Raw genomic sequence first — 17,379 nt, forward strand, 5'->3', positions numbered from 1 at the left:
AATTGGTGGCCTAGAATAGACAAAATAGATATCCCATATATGTATATATATGTGTGATTAAATTTTTAATTAAAGTAATGAAAAAAAAAAACAATTTGAAATATAAATTTCACATAAGAAATATAATTTTTAATTTCAGACATTTTTTTTTTCTTTCATAATAATAAGGGATAAATGTCTATAAAGAAAGTTAGGGAAATTGAAACTTTTTGAAGAAAATATAAATTTTCTGTTAACAATATTAAAAGTACATTTGCTTTTTGTTTTTATTAAAATGAGAAAAAATATGTAGTAATTTTTTTTTTGATGATGTCATTTCTTGATTATATTTAAAATAAATATACTTTTTAATAAATATATAAAGAATATATTACAAATAATTTATATTTTTATGCATTTCTAAAAAAAGTATACAATTAAAGATAAGAGATATTTAAAAAAAAAACATTTATCAGGTAATTTACTTCCTGTAATTGATATTCTAAAAGATAATTCAATAAAATAAATAAAAAACTTCTTTTATTTAAGTATTAAGTTTCAACCTATTATTTTTTTTTAAAATAAAATGTCACAAAAACGTCAACTTTTTGTGGACAAAATTTAAGTAACTTGTGAAAGTATATTCTTTATATGTACCAGTTCATTTTTTTATATAAAGCAAATATCAACTTTTAAACACTTTAAACTTTCTCTATAGAAAATTTGATATATACTTATGTAAAGTCTAGTCGTTGTATCTTTAAAATAAATTTCTAATTTTAAACAGCTTTTATACTTTTTGTTAAAGTACAATAAAATAATGCTAATATAATTATGCTTATTGTTCGTACATAATATATTTCACTTTTTTTTATAGTGTCAGTCTGTGATATAAGTATATTCAAAAATGAAAATATTATTTATGTAAAGTAATTTCTTTTAGTCATTTTTTTAATACCAAGAAGATAATTTTCACATATTCTTTAAGTAAATAGAAGGAAAAGGATAGATATATATATACATATATCAATGAATATTATTTCTTAATGAAAAGCAACTTTCCAGTTTTTGCATAAATTTCATATATAACTTACTTAATGAATATATAAAAAAAAATAATAGTAAATTAATTCAAATAATTTAGCTATTTTTGTTCAATGAAATTAATGTGCATTGATGAAATGTTCAATGATAATTCAAAAATTTACATCCATTTTGATTATTCTTCTGTGTGAAATTTCATTTTACGTAATCATTTCAAAAATGCATACAATAAAATAAATAGATTTTAAAATTAAAAAAAAAAAAAAAAACTATACAAATAGAAAAATTTTTTTTAATAATATTTCTAAAATTATAAATATAATAACCTCAATCAACAATAATAACAAAAGGAAACATAAGTGATTTAGAAAACGGAAAAAAAAACAGTTTACATTGAAAATTGAATTTTTTTTTACCCGTGTATTATATTGAATGTAGTTATTTTAAATTTAAAAAAATACTCACTAACATTTTATATTTAATGGATAATACACTTAACATAAAATTTAATAATTTTAATGACCTTTACTATTAACGCTTTTTTATTATTAACAATATAATAAACTAATTGTCTAATTTTCAAACAAGACTGTCAACTGCCATTGAAAACTTGTTATTTTTAATCAACTTTATATTAGTAATTATTATATTTGTGTTCGATCATTTTCTTAAAATGCGTTGACTTTTTTATTCAAATGCGCATTTTTTTTTATCATATAATCAAACCATAATGTAATCATTTCTAGGTTTGATTGTAAATGAAACAAAAAAAAATATATATACAAAGTAATAGAAAAGATTAGAAAGTATTATGATTTTAAAATATCTTTTTAACAATAGTTTAGGGATTGAAAGAAAAAACAAGAAATTAAATAATCAATAGAGGTAGAAAAATATATTTCAAATATTATATCTTTTACTTTTAAAAATATATTCCCTATTGTTTTAAATTAATTTTTAAATGTATTATGGAAATTAAAAAAATTTTTTATTACATATATTTATTTACATATTAAATATATTCATTCATAAATATAAAAACTAATAATTTATTAATGTGTTATTTTATTTATATGAATACTTATATTACTTTTATAATATTAAAAAAAATTTATTTATTTATGATATTGTTAAAAAAAAAATGAAAAGTAATTTAACTTATATTAGTATATATAAATTTTTTTTTATAATATTATTTATATAATATTCAAAAATATGATTTTAAATAATTTATATTACTTTATAATATATTTATACGATCTATGCACTATGAATATTTATTCATAACCACTGGTGATATTAAAAAAAAGTTAAATTTTCATCTACTAATATATATTAAAAAAATTATATACATTTACAATTACTCATCATTATGATATAAATTTTAGTATTTTATTTAAAGTTCATAACAACATTAAAATACAAAGAATTGCGCAAAAAATACCAAAAATTTTAAGTAACATTTAAATAAGTGTATTAAATGATTGTTATTTTTATTTAGTAATTTCTTTTAAAAAAAAATATACTGTAAGAGGAACATTAGAAATATTTAAAAAAAAAAGAATGTATTTGAAGATTGTCATCATAAAAAAATTCTTACTCATCAAGCTTACTACTTTTGTTAACATTTCTTAAACAAAATATTGATAATAAAACAATTTAAAAAAGAATTTTTATAAGTCACGTTGTAATATGACGACTATAAAGAAATCCTCTCATTATTACTTTTATTAAATATCACTATTCAATAAAAGCGGAATACATAAGAAACAATCATAGTTTACATCTATTAGAAAATAATATAACTAATTTGTTTCATAATTTGTTACTCACGAAAGCCGCTATTGTTTCCATAAATTGTAGCATTTTTAAAAAAAGCTTTAATCATACTTCTTTTATTTTTACCTTCAAATTTTTGTTAAACAAATTATATAAAAAGATTTTACTCATATTCTTAATCATGGGGACATGCAAATATCCAAAGCAAAAAATTATTTTTTTAAATTTATCAAACTAGATATATACTCTTTTTTTTAAAAAAAAAAATAATATATTTAATGATTATATTATTATAATTGTTAGTTTAAATATAATTGTGCATTATTAAAAATTATCAACAAAAAAAAAGCAATTTACTAAAAAGACAACACCATTAAATAAAGAATCATTTCCTCAATATTTAAAATATAATTAAGTTGCTTAAATATAGTTAATTAAAAAAAGTATATAATTATTTCATTTATAATACGTAATTGAAATATAATATCAAATGAAGTTTTATCAAAATGGAATCTTAAAAATCAAAGCATTATTTTAAATTATTAGGAATTTCTTTTCATTGTAGATGAAGACCTAGAAAATGGATGTTCTGGCTTTTCATTACGCACAACCTAAAAAAAAATTTAAATTTAATTTTTAAATTAAAAATGAATATATATAAATAAAAATTAATTAATTTTTTTCTTACACTTGATCTTTTTTTTTGCGCATTTTCTGCTGTGACAAAACGAAGAAGGCGTTGTCTTCTAGGATCAAATTCTTTTTGTACTCTAATTTTATCACTTGGTTTTGCGTTCCTCCATAAATATTGTACAAATAGCCGACGTTTAAAACCCGGAGATGAACTTTCTTTATCACTATCTGTTACCTTATCAATCATTGTACATATTCGATGAAATGAAGTGCAAGTCTTCCAAAATGAATAAAATCTTATAACTTTATATACATTATCTAAGCTAACTTTTTCACCTCTACCACTTAAACCACCACCAGAAGATCGAGCTGATACTGAAAATGATGGTCTTGGTGTTGTTGATGATTGTATTGAACTACTACCACCAGCATTTAATGTTGATGATGTTGATGAACTTATCATTAATGTTGCTGAATTAGGAACTGAATTAGAAGTACTTGTTGCAGCAATTCTAGCTGATATGATTTTTCCTTTAGCTGTAATACAATTTACCCGAGTAAACTTTTTCATATCATCACTATAAAAATATTTTGTTGGTCTTGATGTATGCCTCCACCATTGATCATCACCCATTATATCATCAAACTTAACTTTATCTCCATCAACAACAAAACAATAATTATCAGCAACCATTGTTGGTGGAACAACACAACTAAGCATACTTTTTGGAGCATTCATTAAATTTTCAAGTGCTGCTTCAGTTTGAACAGTATCATGGTGTACTGAATGAACAGGCATATCTTTATGATAAATAACAGGTTCTTCTTGATTTAATAAACTTTCCGCTGTCATACCACTATTTACTAATTCAAATGCACCTAAATCAATGTCAAATGCTGGAGAATTAGAACTAGAAGATGAATCGTCCTCAAAAAAGTTACTACTTTCTCCATCCATACTAACATAAGATGATAATGGTGGTTCAGGTGATACTTGTTCAACAATTGTATTTAATTCTAATTCAAAATCATCATTAAATATAGTTGGAGTTAATTCAATAGGTTCTGGCATTGGAGAAAAAATGATATGTGATGGTTCACTTATATCTGATATATTTGCTTCTTTCCATACTCCAGGTTTTTTTTCTTCAAGTATTTTATGTACTTCTGGTTCATCTAAATTTTCTAATGATTTAACTGGGGAATAAAAAACATTTTCTAATGATTCTCCTTCAATAATTTGTACAGGTTGCTCCCAACTAACCATACAATGTAATCCAGTCGTCTAAATATTTAATATTAATTTTTTTTTTGCAATATACATAATTAATTCAAATATCATTTGAAATAAAAAAAAAGCCAAGCATAACAATATTTCAAGCATATAAAATAAATATAAATTATTTAAATTTCATAAATCATGCAAAAAAAAATATATATATCAAAAAAAATTTTTTTTGAATATTGCTATTGTAACAAGGATAAAAAAATTTATTCAGGAATTGATGAAATATCTTTATTATTATGTCCTGATACTTGTGTTAAACCATGTACTGGAACCGGTAATTGTAAATTAATTGATGGTTTTCTTGATAAAATTGCACTTGATGGTGAACTTGTATCACCTATAAAAGGTGTTCTTGGTGATATATTTAGCCAATCCATTTTATGTGTAGGACTTTTTTTTCTTTTAATTCTTTCATGCTTTTTACGCTTTAATATTGGTTCAGCTCTATGAATATCAGTTACTTGTATTGCACCTTCATCAAAATGAAAACTTTGCCTCCTTTCATTTCTTGGCATTAAAAGCCATTTCTTTAAATTTTTAGCCAATCCATCCTTAAAGTGATTAGCTTCCTGATAACTTACCTGTTCTATACTTTCACTTAATGCATAACTAGTATTCTCTCCATTAAATAATACTATTGGTGGATTTATTAAAAGTTTATGTTCAATACATGTTACAGCATCAAATAATTGGGGACAATTTAAAAATTTAACTAAATTTAACGATGATTCAAGCTCACAATTACTTAAAGCAGTTTGTTGGTGTAATTTTTTAAATAAAAACAAAAAATCTACATTAGAAAAAGGGGAATTATAGGCATGCAAATTGAAAGAAATACAACGACTAAACAATGGAGGTATTGATGCAAAGCACTCTATTGCATGGAAGCACGTATTTGTATCTCCACAAATAGATAATGATTTCCTTACACTAACAGATGATTGAGTTTGTAAACTTGTGTTTGATGGTGATTTTGAGTGAATATGTTCAATAATTCCTCCGCAACTCAATGATCTTTTCATTCTCTTAACACTATCGGAAATTTCTTTAATATCAGGAGATGGAATAGGATCAGGGGGAAATTCATATTTAAAGGATTGTATAGAAGGACTTGGTGAATGTCTATTGTCATATTGAAGTTCACGTTCATATACTGATGGTGAAGTTGAAATAGAACAATGAAAAGAAATATCTGGACCTGATTCAATCCATGAATTTTCACGATTTTCAAAACGTTCATACATCCTAAAATAAAATTATTAATATAAATTTTTTCTAAAAGAAAAATTACATTGATCTCCTGGATGCTGATGAAATTGTATAGGGTGATTCAGGTAGACTACCAGTATAAATTGTTGGTATTGAGCAAGAAGTTGCAATTGAGAAATAATTTTTTTCACTTATAATGGCAATATCACTGTTTAATGATGGATTTTTACTATTATTGGAAAAATATGAAACGATAGAATTATGTGGACTTAGTGAATGTGCTTTTGCATATTTTTTAGGTAAATCTGGTTTTACATATGGAACCATATTTTTCATTGGTATTTGTACTTGAATTTGTTCTTTTGCCATATGTGTTAAACACATTTGTAAAATTTCTTCACCCTGTCCAAGGGCTATTCTTCTTTCAATCATACGTTTTCTTTTTAATAATTGTAATATATCTGTTCCTCTAAATTTTCTTCCGAAATAATGTATTTTTTGAATATATTGTATACCAACTAAATCAATACACATTGTTGTAACAGCTAATCCAACGAATAAATAAATTAACATAATTACAATATATTCATGCCTTTCAGGAACAAAATCACCAAATCCAATTGTTGTTAATGAAACAAAACAATAATAAAAAGCATCCATATATGTCCATGATTCAAGAATTGCAAATAAAATTCCTCCTAAGGCAATATATAAAAGTAAAATTGCAAAAACAAGTAATACAGGCACTTCAGTTTTATCTAAATCATCCCAATCTATATTGGAACGGGAAACGGATTTATGTGTTGATACTGTTTCATCGACTTCTGTTGTTACACCTTCTAAAAAAAATAAGAAATATAAAAAAAAGTATTAAAATAAAAAAATTACTTCTGATATTAGACCAACGAGTATAATAAAGATTTATAGTTTTGCGAACTTTGATAATATTTTTATATAACCATATTGTACATTCTGAAAGAAATTTTCCTAAATCACCAATTGTTATGATAGCTAAAGGTGCTCCAAATAAAGCAAAAATTACACATGCTATCCTTCCTTGTGGTGTAACAGGTACAATATTTCCATATCCTTAAATATTAATAATTATTAAAAACATAAAAAAAAAATATATATATATATATATATATATACCTATTGTAGCCATTGTTGTTGCAGCAAAAAATAAAGAACTTGAATGTGTCCATAATTGACCACTTTTGTCATTTTTTGAATTAGCTTTACGATATTTACGAGATCTTGAATTTTGTAAATTTGTATAGTTGGATGACACTTTAACATTATCATATCTAACATATTGGTCTTTGAAAGCCTTAAAAACATCCGAATTAAATATTTCTAGTTTTCTTTCCATATTAGAATAAAAATCATGAATTGTATCACTATTTAAATAAGAATTTGTATTATCAATTTTAAAAGACCACATTGTTTGAATTAAATCTTTCCTTAAATTATCAATATGCCTTACACCGTTAATCTTCAAATTTTCTTCATGGGGTGCTTCAAAATGATAAAATATAAGAGATCCAATAATAGCATATAGACAGACAGTTAAAACAAGTACAACATGTGGTATTATTATTTTAGCATACTAAAAAAAAAGAGCAAGTAATTATTATTTTATAATTTAATAATAAATATTCTTACCTTTTTAAATGATCGAGTTTGAACATGGTCAGTACATTCAAGTAGACCTTCGATTTCTCTGAATTGTTCGTCCATATGATAAGAACGAAATAACTACCAGATTCAAATTAGAATCCAGATTGAAAGATTGAAATTGAACAAAAAAAACTTTATCATGTAGTAAAAATAAATTTTAAAACAATATATATATTCTAATGTTATCACCAATATCAATAAATAGAATTCCTAAAAAAACTGTCAAAATTGAAATAAAATAGAATTTAATTTATATAGAAAATAAATGTTGTTTAAATACTTGATATATTGAAAATGATTGTCGTTTTTTAAACCACAATTTGTGTTTCTCTTCACTATTTTATATTAGTATTAAATGAAATAGTATAAATATTTATATTATTTATTGTATTTTTTTAACCTATAAAAATTAATATATATGATGAAAAAATATATTAATATTGAAGAATAATATATATTATCATTGAGATATTTCAAATATCTTAAATGTATGAAATAAAAATCATAAATTTTATTAATTTTAAAATAAATTACTTTAAAAAAAGTTAACATTTAAATTGTAAGAGATAGGAATTAAAAATTTTCATTTCAATAATAAAAAAAATAAATTAAAAAGTTCACAATGAAATTGAAACATTAATATAAAAAAAATTTAAACTTCAATTTTAGTATATAAAAAAAACAAACATAAAAAAGCATGACATCACTAAGTACTCAAGAATTTTAAAAATAAAAATTATAATTTTTTTTCATTTCTAATTTATTGGAAATTATTTTTATATATAAACATAATTACAAAGTAAACATTAATTTATATTTCCATGAGAAAACATCAAAAATGACTCAGAAAGAATAAAAATATGATATAAAGTATAAATGAACTTTTGATAAAATATTCTCAATAGAATTAAATTTTGGTTTTTGAGATAAAAGAAAAATCTTATGTTTAATTTGTGATAAAGACTCTAAAAGAATCATTGACCTTATAATCAAAAAAAATTTTTTTTATACGTAAAATAAGTTTGGTATTTCAAATGTTATATATAAAAATTAATAATAGAAAAAAACCTAATAAATTAAGTTTAAAATTTAAAAAATATTATTTTTGATAATTAAATTTTTTAAACTAGTATTTTTTTAGTTATGTTTTCTTTTACTAAAATTTAAATAAGTTAATAATTAAATTTTTTTTTTTGACGTCAAAAATAATATCTATTAAGTTTTCTTTTTTATAAAATACTATTTATATTTTAAGATATAAAAGAAGAAAAAATTATTTTAATATTAAAATTAGTTGACAAAATTCATAGTGAATTTATAATAAAATAAATTATACAATATTAAAATTTTGTTCAAAGTTTATATAAAAAAATGATATTACTTACAGACACTTCTAATATATATAATTTTAACAAGTTATTGTGATAATAAAAAGTATTAAATAAAGTATATGATAATACAAAATAATTATAATTAAAAGATGGTTAGATTGAATAAATAGATAGGACATTAAATAAACTATAAAGATTTTTAAAAATTTTTAAATAAAAGTTCATACCACAGTTAAGTATGAATGAAAGATAAAAGTTACAAAGAAAAAGTTTAAGCAATAATATATACGTATATTACTTTTACTTTATAAATAATTTGCCATCGCATACATTTATTCAACTTTATATACATTTTGAATATTAATAAAATCTGAAAGGTAACAAATAATAATTATATTCTATTTTAAACATTATTCATTTTTATCAAAAAGAAATGAACCATGATTTAATAATATATTAAATATATCCAAATAAATTAATTTTTTTTTTTAAATTATTAAAAATCAAAAACTAAACAAATAAGGTAGTGGATGACATAACAAAAGTAAGTTAAATATAATTATTATGTTAAAAATAAATACATTATCATATCATGCCATTATAACAATTAAGAAAAATTTTTTTATTCTTAAATATTTAGTATAATATAAATCAATGTCATAAATAGTTATAGTAAAAAAAATATAAAAAAATATTAAGTAACAATACAATATATGATTTTTTTTATTATTAAATATGTTAAAATTAGTATATATATACGTATGAGACATTTTAAATATATAAAATATTATTATAATAAAAATATCAAGATATGTTTAAAGCACCTCTAACACCAAAAATAGAGAATGTAATACAAAATTGGTAATAAAAAAGTTTATTTATCCTGCATTTTGTTAAGACATTTAAATGTTTTTACTCTTATAATGTTGTGTACTTAGTTAATAATGCATAACACAAAATATATTTTATTTTAGTCCTAAAAAGATATAAGTTGATTAAAAGTAAAAAAAATATTTTTTTTAATCAACTATGATCAATTAGTTTTAAAGTAGATATAAATAGTTTATAATATGTATGTAGATAAAAATAAAATATCATTTATCTATTTTTTTGTATTGTTTTAACTAAAAAAAAGTTATACATTTAAGTTAAAATTAAAAAAAAAAAAAATACAGAAAATGAAAAAAAAATATCATTTTGGTAGAAGATTATTAAATCGTCATAAAATGTACTCAAAGGTCTGATAAAGAACCAATTTGGTATATATTTACACTGATATAATAACGGCAAATAAAAATAGTTTTCCGGTTTCTATTCATCATGCACATACACAAGTATAAAATAAATTTAGGCAAAGTTAGTATTTTTCAAGTTTATGACTTGTAATTAGAATGAAAGCATAGAAAAGTAAAAGCTGAAATTAACCAAAAATAATTGCTGATAAGCAGATTGTTGGTTATAAATGTTGAAAATATTAAGTTATATGTAAAAATAAATAATACAATCATAGTGGACTTTAGATACTTTTAAAAAGACAGTTATACTATTTTGTCTATAAAAAGTAAATTAAAATATAAGATATCTAAGTGATATATATACATTTTTTTTTTAAAATATCATAGAAATAAAAATAAAGGAAAAAAAATAGAATAACTAATATATTTTAAATTAAAAATATAGATAATAAGATATTATTTTGTAATTTTTAGTAAGAAATAAAAAAATTAATATGGAACATTTTGAATTTATTACTATAATGATAAACTAATTTATGTAAAAATATATTTTATCATCTCATATATTGCCTTTTTTTATTATAATATAGAGATATTTTGTACAGTTAATTGAATATATAATGAAAATTAAAATTATACAAGAATAACTAAAATCAAAAATTCAATTTTTAAGAAATGTAAGAATATTCTATTTAATAAAAAAGACAAAAATATATACTAAATACTAAAAATAAACATTAGTTTAAAGATAAAAAGTTTGTGTACAAACATTTTTATATTAAGTAATATGGTTCAAATATATTGAAAGGATAAATATCTAAAATAAATAAATAAAAAAATATTATATCATGTTTTGGATACAGTACTTCATATATCACAAAAATGAAGAACAATTTTGGCTTTTCCTAACAAAAAAAAAATCTTATAGGTTCCTAAAGAAGTACTGATAAATATGATATATTTAAAAAAATTAAAAAAAGTACTTAAAAGTTTTAAATAATACAAAATCTTATTCTATTTGCAATAAAATAAAAAAAAATATATTGTTTATAAATAGTAAATAAAATTTTTTCTAAAGATAACTTTTTTTTTTTTAAATACTGTGATAAAAGATAATGATATAGTAGTTTGGAGATCTAAGATAGATAAGATACAATAAATGCAAAAAAGTAAAGTGATAAACAAGTTTTAATATTGAGCCCATTATAAAACCTTTTTTGAATTGCTGTAATAGTAACAAGAGAAATAATGATGATGATAAAACTAGCTCAGCCTATGCATATAGAAAAAGATCTCTTGAGGCCATTGAAATGTGAGGCAGTAAAGTTTTAACGAACAGATGTGTACTAACAATCACTTAAGAAAAGTTGTCATGTGTTAGTATTGTTTACAAATATTTGGAAATGTACAAAAAAACGATGAAATATAAAACAAAAATTACTTGGGTTTTACAAAAAAAAATGTATGTATACAAAAGTTATGTAAAGTAAAATAAAAATAAATTTAGAAATTTTTTTTATATAAATAACAATTTTAAAATAACTTTTGTTACTATATTTTTATAACTTTTTTAAATTTAAAAATATATTCTATAATAATTAAATAATTTTAGGTAACTTATTTATAAAACTAACTATATAAATTAAATCATATATAAAACTGTTTTGTGTTAAACAATTTATATTTTTTTTTTACAAATAAAAGATAACAAAAAATGTAATTTAGTAAAGTAGTCAACTTTTTAAATTAATAATTTATAATAATATAAAAAAAAATTATAGAAAAATAAATAAACTTGGATAAAAAATATAAATTTAATTGAACAATGTTATAATTTATAAAGTTTTCTACAACTTTTGAATGTTTTTAAACATTACTCTTTTTGAAATATATAAAACTTTTTTTTGGAGTTAATTATATTATAAATTAATATGACAAGTTTTTTTTTTTAATTATAAGATATAATTTTTCAATTTTACATTCTTATTAAATATTATAGTAACATATATTATAAAAAAAAGTTTAATAATAGTATATATTATATAATAAAAGATGTTCTTTAAATAGTTATAGAAAAAAAATTTAGAAAATAAATATTTTTTTTTCACAAAATGTTTATTAGAAAATTTTACTTCTTTTTATCAAATGTTGTTTGATTTGTTTAAAATTATGTTAACTAATATTATATTTTTTGTTTTACAATAAAAAAATAAACAAAATTATACATAAACATGAATAACAAAAGAAAATAAATTAGTTTATTTAGATATATTGTAAAGGAAAAACATTTTTAACAACAAAGTTTAATTAAATTTTGTTACAAAAATAATTTATTCTTATTTTCAACATGTTTTTATAGTTTCAAAAGATAAATAAACACTTTAAAATATTTCTTTTTTACTTTTTAAAATTATCTTTTTTACCACTAGGAAAAAGGAAAATTTAATCAAATTGCAAATAATTTATATCACTAAAATTTATCATTAAAGTAAATAATGCGCAAATATTTAGAAATGAATTGTATATGAAAATAATATTATGATTTTTAATTTTCTCTAATAATTAAAAATAATTAAAAAGAAGTAAACATATAACTAAAACTATTATTTTCCTACTATTTTTAAAAAATATTCTATACATAATTATAGGAAAGTTTTTAATAGTATACAAAACATAATATAAAATTTTATAAAAAAAAATATATTTTTTTAAATTTTAAGATTGTTTATATTAAAAATAAGTTGTTTTCTTTTTAAAAAGCTTTGTACTTTAAGTTGAAATCTTATTTTTAAATATTGTTTTTTTTTTCATTTTATTGTTATATTGTTTGTCTAAAAATATTTTCTTATTATTATTTTTTTTTTTGGCATAAATTTTCTTTTAGACTATATTAAAATAATTTTACCTAAAAAAATGGCATTTCTCCCGGCTGTTTTATTCTTTTTGGGAGTAAAATTTTTATCAGTGGATATAAAATAACATAAATATTAAAAAAAATATTTATTAAAAGTTATTAATTTTAAAAAATTCTACATTATTAGTTTTACCCTAAAATAATACAACAATATTTTATCAGAAAGATAAATTTTTTCGATTAATTTTTAATGAAATATATTGTTTTCTGGTCCATTAAAAAAGCTTATTATTATATGCAATAACTTTGCCAATGAAATAAATGTTATGAATCTAAAAATAAATTTGAAAAAAATGAAAAACTAAGTTTGTAAATGTAAGACAAAGTTTACTGGATTCATAAATGAAAAAATAGATTTAAAAAGGAAAGGCTACATTTTTTACTAGTTATTTGAATTATCATTTTTTTCATTAATTAATGTGAAGTTTGAAAGATTAATGAAAAATATAATTATCAAGATATAAGATAATCCATTATCTTAATGTACTTCTACTCTAATATTATTTGGATATAAATAAAAAATTTAATAATAACGTTAATTTTGATTTTATTTGTAAAATTATCCGCTATAAAACTTAATATAAAAAAGATATAAATAAAATAACTTAAAACTTTGGATGAGAATAAATCTTCTAAATGTAATCTTGGTAAATTGGTTACAATTAAACTATTAATGCTAGTATTACTTAACTTTCTAACAGTCTCCTATTATTGTAATAAAAATTTTAGCATACTAAGAATTCATTCAAATATCTCATTTCGCAAATTAAAAGATTTACTATTGTAAGGTATAAACACTAGATTATATAGTAATGTCCCAAGTTAACGGTAATATAATTTCATTAGCCCCTAGTTGTTATAAAGTACGGTTACAATCATCCTACTGAAATTATAAAAAAAGAAGACGTCTGTTTTAATAAAATAGAAAACTTACAGAAATAAATAATTTTGCTGTAATTTTATTGCATAGTAGTTTGACTATGCCGACTAATTAACCAGCCACAACCCAAGTACAATCATTCTACTGTTAACAGTGAACTTTGGTACTTGAAAAATTAATACTCCTTGAGACATCCTTCCTATACACAACGTCTAAAGTCGAAATATATATATATATTTTCTTCCAACTGATTATTGAGATATCACATTGACTTAGTTGATATCATATATGATAAATTTGTTGCCCTGATAAATGAAGACATGAGAACTTTTATATAAAACATCCAAAAATAACAAATTTCGATTATTAATTGTGATATAAAAGTTTCATAAATTTATAAAGTATTATTTGATATTCTTTTGTTTATATTTAAAATGATGAATCACTTTTTGCATTTCTTTTTAAAATATTTTTATAAGTTATTGTTACAAGTGTCAACATAAAACAATGATGACCTTCTGTTTGATTCTAGAAATTAGGTAATTTTTAGAAAAAAAAAAAACTATATATATACAAATATCTTTTTGGCACAATGTATTTAGTTTCTTTAAGTAATAAATAAAATTTCTTATGTGAAAATTATTTCTACTTTTTTTTATCCAAAAGATTAATTTATTGTGGTGGATTATTGGTAATATCTTTTTATCTTGTGTAGATTACTTAACAGTTTATTACTCTTTGTTCTTTATATAAATGTAAATTTTTTTTTTATATTTATGTATATCTTTGGTTTTAATGTCATCAATGACGTAAGGAGTGAAAGCAAATAAACATGTAAAAAAACTAAAGAATCGATGGGAATAACAAAGTTTTTTGCTATTATGGTTATTTTTTAAACAAATAATTTCGGTGAATGGAAATTAAACAGTATTGATAATTATGTGTAAAAAAAAATGGATATACTTATTTTATTTTGCAATGTTTAATAGTGTTAAAAGTATTAGTAAGGGATGCAAAGTTTGGGACATTAATTAGTAAACAATAGGATAAGATATATATTTATACTATGGAAATATTCTTTTACATTAAGATGGTAAGTTTATTAATCATACTAATTCTAATTTTCTTTGGTAAACAGAAATTTCAGGTTTACCCACTTTACATTTTAGTATTCTAATTATAAAAAAATGATATAAAATTTATTATATGGATCTATTTTCGTTCTAGTTAAATTAGTACATATGCTAAATCGCTTTGATAAAAAATTTTATTTTATTTCTTTTGTAATATTTATAAACATATATCTCATTATTTTAATACTATCAATAATAATATATTAATACAAGTATTATTTGTAACACTATTTATATAGTCGAATTGCCTCATCTTTATTTACATTTAATATTTTAAAAAGATTTTTAAATAAACAAATTTTTTGCATATTTTCAAAACATAATAAGAAGCATTTTACCATATGTTAAAATAAATTTTTCTTAAATTAATGTAATAAATAGTATTAGATTAATGTTTAATTCTATAAAGTATTTAAAAAAATAATTCTATTTTTAATGAAAAACATCATTATCTTAAAATTTAAAAAAGTAATAAACAGAAAATATGGATGTTATTTAATTTAATTTTTTAAAATTTTAAAATTTATTTTAAAATTATTAAAGTACAAATTAGATTTATTTAATTAATCTTTAAATAACAATTTTATAACAAGATAAAAATTTTAAACTAATTAAAATATTTGAAATAAAAGTTTAATATACTTTTAGATATGATTAATATAATAGCTTGGTAGAAGTACAATAACTATAATTGGTTAAAAAAATAATTGTATTTATATAAAATATATCTTCTGTTTATATTTTACATTTAAAAATTTGACATTTTTTGTAATTCAAGCAAATAATAATACTACACTGTTGTATAATGTATTTACTTAAAATATATAATAATAACTGAAAAATTAAAAAATTTCTGCAAAATTAGAGTCATTTGTAAGCCTAAAATTTACATTTTATTTGACTTTATTTAAATATAGTAAATATTACTAATTTGATGAATATATAAATAATCATATAATTAAATGAAATTAATAATAAAGATATTCTAATATGAAAAAAAATAATTAATATATACAATTTACAATAATCATAATATAACAATCAAAATATCCATTAAACTTTTGAATTTTTTCTTTTTTACATTAAAATATTCATCAATTGTTGTAATTACTTTACACTGATCCAAGCTATTTTATAATATATATTTCCATTATTAACTAATTATTATGTTAAGTAATTTTTTTTATTTATTTTTATAATATCTTTAACAACTAACTAAAAATAAAAATAATAAATTCTTGTTGTTACATATTATTTTTAACTTAAAAAATATTTTTAAAAATAAGAAGGGATAATGTTTCTTAAATATAAATTTCAACTAAACAAAAAATTTTAAATCTTAACATTTATAACTTTGCCTGAATCTATTCAATTAAAGTTTAATAAAAATTTTTAAAACATCATAATTTAACCTGTTAAATAATTATTTAATAAAAAAAATCAATTACAAAAAAAATTATTAAAAATGTTTCATTTTTTTTTGATACTTTTTAAACAATCTATATTTAATTTATCTTTTTTTATAATAATAATTTTAAAATAAATATTTAAAATTTATGTTGAATATGTAATTTTATTAATGAAATACAACAATTATAGTGCTTAAAAAATGGTTTTTAATCAAATACCTCATCCGGTATATATGTATAAATATCAGCAATAATTTTAATGTTATGACAATTTTTATCATGAATAATTATAATAATAGATTTTTAAAAGAAAATATATTATTTAAAATATTGAAATAAAATTATTTAAGTGATTTTCTATTTATAAAACTTTATTATTAATATTATCTTTTATATTTAAATTTATGACAATGAAATTTAAGTTGTTACATTTTATATCTTTATATTTTTTTTATTGTTTGCAGAAATTTAATAATGTGCAATTTATTTGTTGGTCAAAAAAAAGTTTTGTATAATTTTATTAAGTTATTGTATATTATTGAATAATTATATTATTAAAAATTTAGTAATGAGTAACCTTTATTTATATTTTAAATTCTCATAATTTAGTAATTTTAACATTAAAAGATTATAAAAGAAAATATTTAAAATTAATTGTATGTATAATTGATTAGCATTTAAATAATATATTTAAAATTAGGTAACATTTATTTAAGCCAACATCAATAAAAATATGCATTTTAAATTAACATTTTATTATATTATTAATGTTAATCTATTTTTATGATGTTTATTTTTTAATATGTATAAAAAATGACATAAAACAATTATCTTAGATTAACTAAGTTATGTAAAAATATAGAAT

The 17,379-nt window shown here is 19.5% G+C and overlaps 1 protein-coding gene across 1 annotated transcript; it reads right to left on the bottom strand.

The window, feature by feature from the left end:
* Positions 1–3,344: 3,344 nt before the first annotated feature.
* SRAE_X000005000 (Potassium channel subfamily K member 18) lies at positions 3,345–7,672 on the bottom strand (the record flags this gene model as incomplete). The annotated part of the gene is made up of 7 exons (XM_024644346.1): positions 3,345–3,413; positions 3,491–4,720; positions 4,972–5,968; positions 6,015–6,771; positions 6,821–7,021; positions 7,085–7,541; positions 7,598–7,672. The coding sequence occupies 7 exons, from the start codon at positions 7,670–7,672 to the stop codon at positions 3,345–3,347; spliced, it is 3,786 nt and encodes a 1,261-aa protein (XP_024509915.1).
* Positions 7,673–17,379: the final 9,707 nt, after the last annotated feature.

The sequence above is a fragment of the Strongyloides ratti genome, assembly GCF_001040885.1.
Source record: "Strongyloides ratti genome assembly S_ratti_ED321, chromosome : X".
NCBI classification, from domain to species: Eukaryota; Metazoa; Nematoda; class Chromadorea; order Rhabditida; family Strongyloididae; genus Strongyloides; species Strongyloides ratti.